Here is a 12,704-nt window from a genome sequence, read left to right on the forward strand (position 1 = left end):
AACAACAACCCTGTGAGGTGGGCTGGGCTGAGAGTCTGACTGGCCCAAAGTCACCCAGTGAGCTTCCATGGCCGAGTGGGGACTAGAACCCAGATCTCCCAGCTCCTAGTCCAACACTCTCGCCACTACGCCACACCGGCTCTCGTTCCTCCATGAGTTTCCCTTCTCGTTGCCATTGGCTCCTGCTCCTCATTCTCTTTCTCATCATTGCTGCCACTTGCTTGCTTGGCAGGCATTGAGCCAGTGAGCAAGCAAGCAGAGGCCTCTACCACTCCTCCTTCTTGCCACCACCATTGTCTGGGCATAGTGAGAGGCAAGTGAACAATCAAGTTGCAATGGTAAAGAAGAGGAAAAACTCCAGGGGGCTCTTGTCAGTGGGCCCCTACTGAGGTGTGGGTCCTCAGCAAGTGCCGGATCATGCCTACCCTTGATGTTGGCCTTGAATTTCACCAAAGCGTGAGTGTGTGTGTGTGTAGGGGATAGGGGGAGGACTTGCTAGCATCCCTTTTGCTTCCACAGGCCCACATGATTTCCACGCGCTGCTATTTACTACTATTTAGTCTCTAGCATCTTCATACAGGAATACATTACTTTGTATCATAGAGCAGAAGAAACATCTGTAGGTAGGCTGGTGTGTGAGCGTGTGAGAGAGAGATTGTATATTTAAAACCTACTTGGAGAATATAGGAAAAGAGGAGTTTGTAGCTTTCCTCTAAGTTGAGGTAGCCAGACATCAGTATGAATCAATAAAGTACATTACAAGGGGTGTTGAAGCTGAAATTTATTCTTTTCTTTTTAAAAGGAAGTGGTGGAAATTATTCAGCAAGAGCATGTGGGGGGGATGATATTTGAAAGGTTTACTTATACCCAGCGATTGACGCATCTTTTGAATACAAAATAATAAATAACAGTGGAAATAGGAAGCTGTGAAGAAAAATAAACTGAGACTAACCAAACACAGCATCAACAAATACAAATACATGTTTTGGAAAACGAAGCTTGATGAGGCTGGAAATTTGGGCTCACTGGATAAGCCCAGAACTTCGTGCCTCGTGCTTCTCTGACCCTTCTTGGCACTTCCCTTCTCATTCCTTTCCCCTCGTAAGTTGTATGTATTACCCTTTCCCTATTAGGCTTGCATGGATCTTACTTCTCCCTTCCCGCTTTCTATATAGTTCTAATTTGCTTCCAGCCATTATCCAGCTCGTCCCTTCCCAAACCATTGCATGAAACATGCATCATGAACAATAATTAAATACACATCTGTGTCATTGTAGGTGCACTGTTCTGTGCTTCCTATGTGCACAATCTATGTGCAAGCTTCATGCTGTTTTGTACTGTAAACAGTTTTCTGCATAGGAAATCCATAATGCACACTCAGTGTTTAACACTTGCATACCTCTATCATCAGGACATCCTGCATAGTCTGGTCTAATTGATGTATGCATGTACATCATGACTTGCAGTTGAATATGTCAAACTGACTCCCCTGAAAAGTTTTATGTTATTTCGCACATGCACGCTCGTCATGTGATGGCTTAAGCATCAACAGGGATTTGTGTGTATGAATGAGGTGTCACAGAGGGAACTTTCATATCGTCTCATAGCACCTCAACCACAATACTTTTCCCTGGAGTACATCACACTTTTAATTTTATTCATTCATTCATTCACTCACTCACTCACTCACTTAAACTACTTATATACCACTTGATATCATAAGATCTCTAAGCGGTTTACTTTAAAGATACATAAAATACAAAATAAAAATCAATGTAAAACCAACAATACATTAAAAACATTACAACAACAGTAAAACAATTTTGCAGTTATAAGTCAGAGAAAGCCAGAGTACACAGGTACATCTTCAAGAGGCATCTGAAATGCACCACAGTTTCCACCTCTCAGACCACACGTGAGAGAGTGTTCCAAAGGATAGGGGCTACTACTGAGAAGGGCCTGCTTATGTGCTGTTGACAAGCTATTGGTCATAGGTCGACTAACATTCAGTTGTGAGTCAGGATGGGATGAGTAGTAATGAAGAGAATTTGGTGGGAGATTCAGGACAGATAAAAGGAAGGCCTTCTTCACACAGTGCATAGTCAAACTATGGAATTTGGTACCACGATACATAGTGGCCACCAATTTGGATGGCTTTAAAAGGGGGTTAAACAAATTCATGGTGGATAAAGCTGTCAATGGCTACTAGTCCTGATGGCTATGTGCAATCTGCAGTATCAGAGGCAGTATGCCAATGTACACCAGGTACTGGGGAACATGGGTGGGAGGGTTCTGTTGCCCTCATGTCCTGCTTGTGGGTTTCCTATGGGCAGCTGGTTGGCCACTGTGTGAACAGAATTCTGGACTAGATGGGCCTTTGATCTGACCCAGCATGGCTCTTCTTATATTCTTAATATAGAGTGATAGACCTGCATGTACATCACTTGATTTCCTCATCCACAGCCTTATTCATATGTTATACAAATCTGGGAAGCAGGACTGCAAATGCCTAACCTCCAGGCATTCCTTATAATGTCTGAAAGCGCCTCTCCTATGCAACTGTGGGAGCAGAGGTCTGTCTCCAAGACAGATTCCCTCCAGATGTATAGTTGTACATGTGGGGGCTCTTTCAGATATCTTACAATGAACCTATGGAGGTTGGATGTAAACGATACTGCTCACACGTTCATACAACTTCCGAACACAACCAAAAACGATGGTGACTGGTAACGGAACGTGTGAACTTAACTCCACGCAAAAGCATCGGATCCAAGTAACACGAAAGCTCGATTGGGGGGGAGGGGGCTGCTACTAGATCTAGCCCAGGCTTGTTTACATGGGTAAGTGGTCCCGAGGCTTCCATCATCCAAGGGATGCCAGGGGCACTTGCTCGAGGCAGCCTTCGCCCTCTTTCCCTGCCCACACGAGGCTGGTTTAGACGTGCGGGCAATTCCATCACGTCACGTCCTCGAGGACGGGCGCACTGAGCCGCCGTGGACCGGCTCCGCAGGAAAGCGGAGGCGACACGGAAGTTCCGTCCGGGCCGCTGCACGCCCCCATCCACAAGTGCGAGGCACACTCGACCCGTCAGTCAGTCCAAGACAGTAGTTCGTCGGTACCGAGATTCCTACACGGGCGCTCCCCTTCTTCTCGCCCCCCGCCCCAGGTCCCCGCGCGCCCTGCCATCTCCGGCTGGCGAAAGCGCGCGCGCGCGCGCCCGGCCCCTGCTTTGCGCGCGAGGTAGCCTTCGCAGGGGTGCGGAGCGGGCTCGGGAGAGCGCCAGCTGCTGAGGGGAGGGGGACACCGCGGGGGGGTGGTGGTCGCGCGGGGGCTCCCGGAGAGCGAAGCGTCGGGGGGGGGGACGGCGGCGGTGCCCGGGGGTCCCAGCACCACCTCTCTCCTGTCCTGCCCCGCGTCCCGTCTGGGCGAGCCGGCGCCGTAAGCATGCCCCGGTTGTGAGGCTCGCTCAGCGCTTTGAGGCAGGGCGCGAAGCTGCCGACCGCCCCGCAGCTCCTCAGGCGTTTGGCGCCTCTTTCTCTTCTCTGCCCCCCCGCCCCCCCCGCCCCCAACTCGAGGAGTTTGGAGTGGCTTTCTCGGTCCTCTCTCGCGCTCTCTCTCGCTCTCCACACAGACTTCCCGAGGAGGAGCGGGGAGAGGACCCTCGCGCCGGCTGCCTCGGCGGAGGAGCGCGCGCGCGCGCCCGCCTGCCCGGCCGCCCGCGCGCCCCGTCGCCGTCCCCTGCTCCCGAGGCGGGCGGGGTGCGGGGGGGGGGGAGCGGGAAGAGCTGCTGCCGCTGCCGCCTTCTCCTCCGAGCCGGGCGCGTGGCTTCTTTGTGTGGTGCAGCTGGTCCTGGAGGCAGAAAGGCAAAACCCCGGGGCTTGCCGCCGGAGGGGGCGGAGAGAGCCTTGAGAAAGACAGCAGCCTCCCCCCTTCCCCAGGGCGCCAGAGACTCCCCCATCTTCTTCTTCTTCCTCCTCCTCCTCCTCCCCGCAGAGCTTCCCTCACCTGTACCTCCCTCCCCGCTCCTGCTCACCTGCCGCTCTCCCCCTCCCGCCCCTTCTCCCGTCTCTATCATCCCATCCCTTGTTTGCTTTCCCTCCTTCCTTGTCCTCCAGGAAGCGTCGCCTCTCTCCACTCCGCAGATCCCCCCAACTGCTTGATCGGCGCGGTGCCCCCCAAACCCACGGCACTTGGGAAGGTGGATCTATTTCCAGCCGCTCAGAACTTCAGCCCTTTGGACCACACGGACCTCCTCCCCTTCCCCTGAACTCTGCTTCCATTCGCCCCCCCCACACCCCCTTTCCCCCCTACCCCACCCCAAACAGCCCCAACATGGATGTAAGATTTTACCCAGCTGCATCTGGAAGCTCTCTTCCCGGAGACCCCTCCCATCTGGACTTTGCCCAGTGTTTGGGTTACTACAACTACAACAAGGTGACTACTTCTTTAATCTCTCTCGCGCTCCCCAGCCCTATGCCTTTGTTTCTGGTGATGCTCTAGTTTGTCATAGTTTCGTTTGTTTTCTGGCGATGCTGACAGCAGTGGAGCTAAGTAATTTTAGACCCCGGACTTAATGGTTTTATGCCCCCCCCCCGCCCACCTTTAGGCAGCCATGTATATTACTTTAGTTAGAACGACAACGAAACTGTTTGCCAGTCCTGAATAATAATAATAATAATAATAATAATAATACTCTGAGCATGTGCAGATTTGCATTTTAAACTCACTTAAATCATAGCGACACCATGTCCGCAGGAATAAAATGGAGTTTGTTTCTCTTGCCCTGATGCCTTCATCACCTGCCGCTCTCTGAGTGGTCATTTGGGGGACCTCCTGGGTTGCAGGGCCCTGGACTTTGGCCCCAAGTTCCATCCCTAGCTGCACCTCTGGGTGCTCTAGTTTATCGTAGTTGTGTGTGTGTGTTTGTGTGTGTGTGTTGGGGGGGGCAACAAGGGGAAAACAAATAAACAAACAAACTTGGCTCGATCTTAAAACTTTGTTTCCCTGCTGTTTCACTGGGACAGCAATTTTTAATCAAAACTTTCCCAAGTGCTCTCCTCACCAACACTTTCTGTCTGTCTCTTTCCCCTCTCTCTAGCATGGACAATCATCTCTGACTTTCTTCTTCGGCACCCCCCCCCCAATTTGGAAGGATAATCCCTTATCATTTCCTCCCAGTTCTTTTGAAATAAGGCACAGTTTCCCTGTAAACACACATGCATACACAAAAAGATGTGCTACTTGCGGAATAGCTATTGTTTCATTGGTCGTGGGGGAATTGCTGATGAAGGTAAAGTGTGTGCATGGTGTATCTGGGCAAAAATGGGCTTGTGCAGTTTTTAAAGATGCAGTTTTCTGTCTTTCTTGGAAACCTGGAACAATGGACAGTTTTGCTGAGCCTACTAGCAGTACTTTGGGAACTGCAGCCAGGAACCATCTGCTACTGATGTCTCTTTTTGTTTGTTGGTTTGGCTTTTGTAGAGATTAGACCTATTTTTTTTGTCTCAGTATTTAGAGTATGATGAACATGCAAAGCATACTGTAGATTGTGGATTGTTGTCTCCCCCTTTCCCTTCTCCCCTCGTTCTAAATGGTCCCACTTTTTTTCTCACATTCCACCACAGTTGTGCTAAGACATTAACTAAGTGTTTTGTTCTAACGAAGTATGCTTACGTGGAAGTTTTATTGAAATTCATGGGGTTTACATCTAAGTAAATGTGTTTAGGATCCAAGTGCCATTCCAAATGGGAATTAGATAGGTGGATGGATGGATGATTCTACAACTACTAACAACATAAAGGGAACAAACCATGTAGTTTGACTTGTTAGTCTGCAGGAGAAGTTGTAGTACTGCTGAGCCCTGTGTTTTATTTACATTGCTCTTGTGCTGTTATAGATGACAGGGTACATGTAGCAGCCAGAAGGGAAGGACATTCCCTGCAGCTAAATGCATTTACAAAATATTTTTCAACCACTGCTAGACTGTGTTTGCCAATAGCTGGGAAAGAACAGGGAAATGCAAACTTAAGAGGGACACCGTGACTCATGCTATTCTGAAAGGGACTTGGCTGTTTGCACTACACTGTGTCAATAGCACACTGGGTTATTAGCACCCAGCCTTCATACATGTATATAAAGACCCCTTTCTCAGCCAGTTTTCCCCTCCTTATGCTGTGTTTGCCTAACCTCTGGGGGATCTTGTGAGGTGCTGCCTAAGATGCTAAGAAAAAAAGGATGGTATGCAGACAGTTAACTGATTTGGGATGGTGATTACCTAGATAAAGTTTGAGAAAAAGGAAAGCCAGTTGAGGGGAAAAATAGGATTTTCAAAACAATATCTGAGGTGGTTGCCAGAAGTTCCTTATTTGAAAATTGCTTTGCAGGAGGATGTCACTGAAGCAAAGTTTTCTTTAAGAAGGCTCTAATGTTGAATATGCTTGGCTGGGCAAGGTGGTCATGTTTGATGAAAGCCGATCTGGTGTTTGCCTTGTCCTACCTAGCCAAAATGTACACATGTCTTTTCTCCAGGTGATCTTAAACCACTCCTGGAGAATGTATTCCTGCGCATGCTCTTGGGAAAATACAACACTTGAGAGTATAAGCATGCTGCTGTGTTGATAGCATGAAAAAAGAGGAGGGACTCTTAATACAAATTAGGGGATAGACTCTAGCTGCTAGAGCATCAGCTTGAGTTTTAAGGATTTTTCTTTTAAATGCTTTGGACAACTGCACTATCATTGGATAGGGAAGCCAAATGTATAAAGTTCAGTGAGTTAGAGGGCAGCTCAACGCTTGCTGTCATTTATTTAATTCATACACATTTGTTGTACACTATATACCATGAGGGTTTTGGTGTGGGCACTTATCTTCAGTTATATGAAAAAAATCTGTGTAAACAATTGGTTGTGTGCTGTTGGTTTGCCTCTGTAGAATGCAAATAGCTCCAAAATTATAAGTTTGTGGAAGCAAACCAACTGTAGCACATTTTGAATAATTTCCCAATGTGTCAGGGTGAGGAAGGAAGATGGGGAGCAGGGGTCAGATAGGATTCCGTAGAACATCAATCTACCTCTTGACCTGCTAGGAATCTGTTAACTCTGTTTCACTTTTTCTGCACCTTTACAAAAGACACTTGTATGCCAACTTGCATCCATGGCAGAGGATGGACAGGACTTGGGTTGTGATCCTAAACACAATGGGAAATAAAAGGACAACTGAAATCAATAATCCCTATGAGAAACGGCTTATGACCCTTACCAGATCAGGATGTCAAAGCTATTATCTTCATGGCACTTTTTAGAATGAGTCTACTAACCTGTGGGGCTACTCCAGAGTAAAATATTTGAAGACTGTGATTGCAGATCTCATATTCATTTATGCAGCTTTAAACCACAGCTGGCTAGATGGCTGAAGAGTTCGTCAGATGAATCTTGCTTCTTTCTTTTGCTGATGTCATCCAAGCTTCTTCTGGTTGCTGTGTCATCTAAAATTGCATTGCATTCATGTATTTTTACATACACTGTTATGTGCTGATACAAGGTCAGGCTGTGTATCCACTGTACTTAACAATGTTGTGGCAGTGTTAGTACTTGCATGTTTTTGTTGAATCAGTGTCTAATGCAATCACACAGTATGTGCTGAATAGCATAAGAAGAGGCCAAACAGTCTGGACTGGTACCTAGTGTGTGTGTGTGTGTGTGTGTATTCTATATATGGTAGAATACAATGGCCAATAACTCAAAATACATTATTTCTGTGTCTGTTATTCCTCATGGGTTACAGTCCTCAGCCATTTCAGAATATGAATTTAATGGGATTTATTTAGAGCAAAGGATGTAAACTTTAAGGCCATAATTGTATTCTATATCATAGCATGTGTCTATAGTTATAAATTTATTGATGGAACCTTGTGGGTTGTGCAGTATGAAGTCATTGGGCCATGTTGACTGGGGATGATGGGAGCTATAGTAAAACATATTTGGAGCCCAATACCACCTCCCAGTACATCCAGAGGGCACTAGTTTGGGGAAGGCTGCTCTGGAGTGACTGATCTGGGAAGTTCATTCTTACAACTAGTGGAGTTTGCAGTCCAGTTAAGTACATTTGCCCCAAACCAAAAGGACAGATTTACATTTTCCCATGTAAAATAATACAGCAAGATAAAAACAGAGGAAGCTGCCTTATATCAAATCAGAGTTTTAGTCCATCCAGCTCTGGATTGTTTACTCTGGCTAGTGACAATGACTCTTCTATGTCTCAAGCAGTTGTTTTTCACATCACCTTCTGCTCGATTCTTCTAACTGGAGATGCCAAGGACTGGACCTCAGACCTTCCACATGCAAAGCATTTGCTCTACCCATGAGGTGCAGTCCCCACCTCCCATCCCAACATGCACTGTGGTGTTGAGCACCTGAAAATGTTCACACCTGTGCCGTGCTCTTGCAGGGCCAGCACAAGACATAGCACCACCTAGGTGGGCGGAGCTGCTGCCATCCTTCTCCTCTTCATCTCCGTGCCCTTTTGTTGCTGCTGCATTAGTGGTGGCAGCATGCACAACCTCGCTGATAAATGCAAGTCGTGGGGCAGGACAAACGCTCTGGAGAGGCTCACTAGAGCCTGGCTGGCTGCTTCTCTGCAGTGGCAAATGCTGCAGCAGGAAGTGGCAGCACCCATAGTGGACGAGCAGACAGGTAGATGGCTGGCTGGCCAGCCGGCCAGCCAGGCAGGGGAAGCACAAAGGTGGTGGTGGAACTAAGCCTGGCGGCAAGGCAAGGACAGAGGACAAAAGGCATCTGTGGCAGCGTGGTGGTGATGAGACGAGGGCGAAGGTTGGCCCACTAGCAGCAAAGCAAAGTGAGCTAGCACCAGAAGCAAGGGTTTCACCCTGCCTCCTGAGAAGGGTGGCATATACATTATGCAATAAATGAATGATGGGGGAGGATTGAGAGGGAGATGGTGTTGGGCTCCAAAAATGTCCTCCACCGCAAGAGAGGGTGCGGGGGTTGGACTTGATGGTCTTATAGGCCCCTTCTGACCCTACTATTCTATGATTCTATGATCTATTCGGTGATAATAGTAATGATGCTTAAGAACAGCAGAAATGTTGGTGCCCTGTTCACTTGGTCAGCAATGCTATGACTACATTGCTATTCTTTTTTGGAACATGATTCATCTTTGTTACTATGCACACTTTGTTATTTCACGTGTGTGCACACGCACACACAAAAGTGGACTGATTTGGAAAAGACTGTGTATGTGACATAAGCTAAATTATTGTATGCTAGGGCACGTTGCTTCCATAAATAGACCTATTTCATAGAGGGGGGAAATAATATATATGGTGTTTCACAAGACAAGGCACAGCAAATGAGTTTTGCAGCCGCAGTATCTAAAATGTTAAATGCAAATACTACAGTTGGGTAAATAGATGGTAGAGATAAAAGAAGGAGCAGATGGCCAATGGTGTTTGTGTATCTTGCAGTGCAAGGCTTGGCTATATAGGTACACTGCCGTGACCTTTTACTTGCATGTTTGCTATAACCAGGAAGAGCAACTTAATTTCTTCCACTTTCCCAACATTGTTGCTTGCCTGCACCCTGATCCTGTTTAATCTGGACAGCAACAGTTAGTGTCTGTGTACCATTGTCTCCTGGGGGTTGCACACTACAGTCAGGTTTATAGACTTGTATAAACAGGTGTGTGGTTCAACACTTCCCGCATTAAGAATGAGAGCTGATCTAAAAGTGGGGGGCACTTTTCATGAACACGTTCAGCAGTGGTGGAAAAATGCGGTTTGTATTTGGGAGGGGGAAGTGTTGAAAGACTCAAAGGCACTGTTTTTTTGGCGTTTCATCCGAAAACAATCTGTACCTTTGGATTTATAGATTAGGGTACTATTATGTATTTAAAGTATTTTTATCTCACTCCTCAGCCAAAAAGGCTCCTGGAATCAATAAAACAATACAGTTCCTTCCCACAGATTTACAATCTAAAAAAACACAACACACAAGGAAAAGGGGATGGGAAGGGAAGATGAAAAGAATTAAGTAGTCTTTAAGCAGGCAGGGATGGTGGACTGCCTGTGCTTCCCCTCTGATTTCCCTCTGTACTTCCCTCTGTAATACTAGATTAATGTTTTCACAGGTGAACAGCAATGGATGTATTTAAAATGGTCTGTGTTCACTTTTAATATAGGCAAATGCACATTTTGTATTCTCAGAGTTTTGGGTACTATAGAACTGTGGTAAATGAAGACATGGCTGTGTTGAAGTCAAACAGCCATGCTTTGGGGCTACTATGGAATGTGATTAGTCCATATTCTTTTTGTTTGTTAGCTTTTTCAAGGAACTTTTATTTGGTTCTTCCTTATTTCTATATTAAAAGGTACCTTATACATAGTTGTGTGGGTTTTTTTTTTAAAAAAAAAACACTTTTAGAAATATAGCTTAAAGTCAACAGTTTTCAAACTGTGTTCTGAGAAAGTTGCGGAATAGGGCAACTAAAATGATCAAGGGGCTGGAGCATTTCCCTTATGAAAAAAGGTTGCAACAGCTGAGATTGTTTAGCTTGGAAAAAAGGAGGGTAAGGGGAGACATGATAGAGGTCTAAAAAATTGTGCATGGTTTGGAGAATGTGGATAGGGTGATATTTTTCTCTCTCTCTCAAAATACTAGAACCTGGGGTCATCCTATGAAGCTGATTGGTGGGAGATTCAGGACAGATAAAAGGAAGGACTTCTTCACACAGCGCGTAGTTAAACTATGGAATTCGCTACCACAGGGTGTAGTGATGGCCACCAATTTGGATGGCTTTAAAAGGGAGTTAGACGAATTCCTGGAGGAAAAGGCTATCAGTGGCCACTAGTCTTGATGGCTATGTGCTACTTCCAGTACCAGAGGCAGTGAGCCTATGTACAGCAGTTGCTGGGGAATATGGGCAGGAGCGTGCTATTGCACTCATACCCTGCTTCTGGGTTCCTTGTCGACAGCTGGTTGGCCACTGTGCGAACAGAAGGTTGGACTAGATGGACCCTTGGTTTGATCCAGCATGGCTGTTCTTATATTTTCTGTTTCTTTGGAGATCCTTATCAGAGGATCTTCAATGAGAAGATCAGTAACAGTGCAGAAGCTTTGCTAGAAGTCAGCTTCCCATCGCTACTTAAAGGGGTGGGAATGTTGCTCAGCAGCCATGCACGTGCATTACAATGCATAAAGTCCCAGGTTTGGAGGAACTGGAATCTCCACTTAAAAGCATCAGGTAGGAAAGACCTGTACCTAAGATGCTGAAGACTCACTGCCAGTTAGAGTAGACAATACTGAACTAGATGGACAAATAGTCTGACCTAGTAGTATAAGACAGTTCCCTATGTATTTTGAAGGAAGAGTCATAGCTCAGTGGTAGAGCATACACTTTGTATGTAAAGCAAGGGTGCAGAACCTCCAATCTGGGGGCTGAATCTGGCCCTCCAGGGGTCTCAATCCAGCTCTCTAGGATTCCCCAGAAGGCCCCACCCCCTTTCCCCCAACCACCGATTGTTTGGTAGTCTCCTAGTTTTGGAGCAGTTTTTCTCCATTCTGAAAGGTTGAAATGCCTGCCCTATGTCTTTGTTACTGGAGGTGAGAGCTTTAAGCTAAAATATGTTGATATTTTTGGTATTTCGGCCTCATCCCTTTTGCCTTTAGCCCTGCTGACCACTGGAATGTGGCCCCTGAGAGCTTCTCTGAAATTGAATTTGGCCCTCATGCTGAAAGAAGTTCAACACCCCTGATGCAGACTTTCCAGAGCTAGATAGACCAGTGGACTGAGACACTATAAGGCTGCTTCTTATGTTCCAACCAATCTTCCCAGAAATATACACATTGCAGAGAACTATTAGGTGTATTCTATGCTGTACTCTCATTTCACATGAGTCCAGTGGCCTATGAATACTAGAACGTAGAAGACTGCCCAGTATTGTGCAGCAATTCATCAGCAGACAACGTGATGTAGAAAAAGTTTCCCCTGAAGATATAATGTTTGAAAAACACTGTGTTATGTATCTTGGCAAAGTGGGGGTACTACGGCTTAGTTATTGTTTTGAACCTTGGCAGCTCCTCTGTAGATTTGGGAGCAGCAGCACTGGGTGGAGCTTCTGCTAAGTTCTTCAGTTTTGTGTGTGATAAAGGACAGTTGTATTGAGGCCTGCTGAGTCTTAGTCATTCCCTCTACCTATACAACACACTGTTTTAAGTCACCTGGCCCCCTGCAACTTTGTTTTCTTTGCTAAAAATATCTATAGCATTCAGCTGGTATTTTGGCTTTGTTTTTCTTTTTTTAGCCTATTCTGATAAGTAAGTTCCACAGTTAACTAAGGAGGTAATCACAAACTCCTTCTATGTCCTAACATGAAGAGAGCCGGCAACTGTTTTATGTTAAGCTAATTTACCCTAGGGAAAATGCCACAAATATTTATGATGCAAACAACCACCTGAGACCCTGGCAAACTGCTGTGCACTTGGTAACTAGGTGTTGGTTACTAGGGATTGCTAATATATTTGAGCAGAAAGAGCATCAGCTGCAGGAAGTTGACTTTGTTAAATCAACGGGAAGCTACATAAGTATACCGAGAAGAATGCCAATGTGTGTAGTTGTTACTTTAGGACTTCTAAAGGTTTCTATATAATAGAAAAATTAGTGATCACATCACACACTGCCCCTGGGTTAAC

At 46.1% G+C, this 12,704-nt stretch overlaps 1 protein-coding gene across 1 annotated transcript in view; it reads left to right on the plus strand.

Annotated features, from left to right (window-relative positions):
* The first annotated feature begins 3,006 nt into the window (after positions 1-3,006).
* The window catches only part of TOX3 (TOX high mobility group box family member 3), a 132,213-nt gene continuing 122,515 nt past the window's right edge, over positions 3,007-12,704 (plus strand). Inside the window, exons 1-2 of the mRNA XM_084812983.1 lie at positions 3,007-3,240; positions 4,116-4,434. Coding sequence (XP_084669109.1) covers positions 4,333-4,434 — 102 coding nt within the window. The 5' untranslated portion in view covers positions 3,007-3,240; positions 4,116-4,332. The remainder of the gene's footprint in view (positions 3,241-4,115; positions 4,435-12,704) is intronic.

The sequence above is a fragment of the Heloderma suspectum genome, chromosome 8 (genome assembly GCF_057233095.1).
Source record: "Heloderma suspectum isolate Gila_16-S chromosome 8, 16-S_ref, whole genome shotgun sequence".
NCBI lineage: Eukaryota > Metazoa > Chordata > Lepidosauria > Squamata > Helodermatidae > Heloderma > Heloderma suspectum.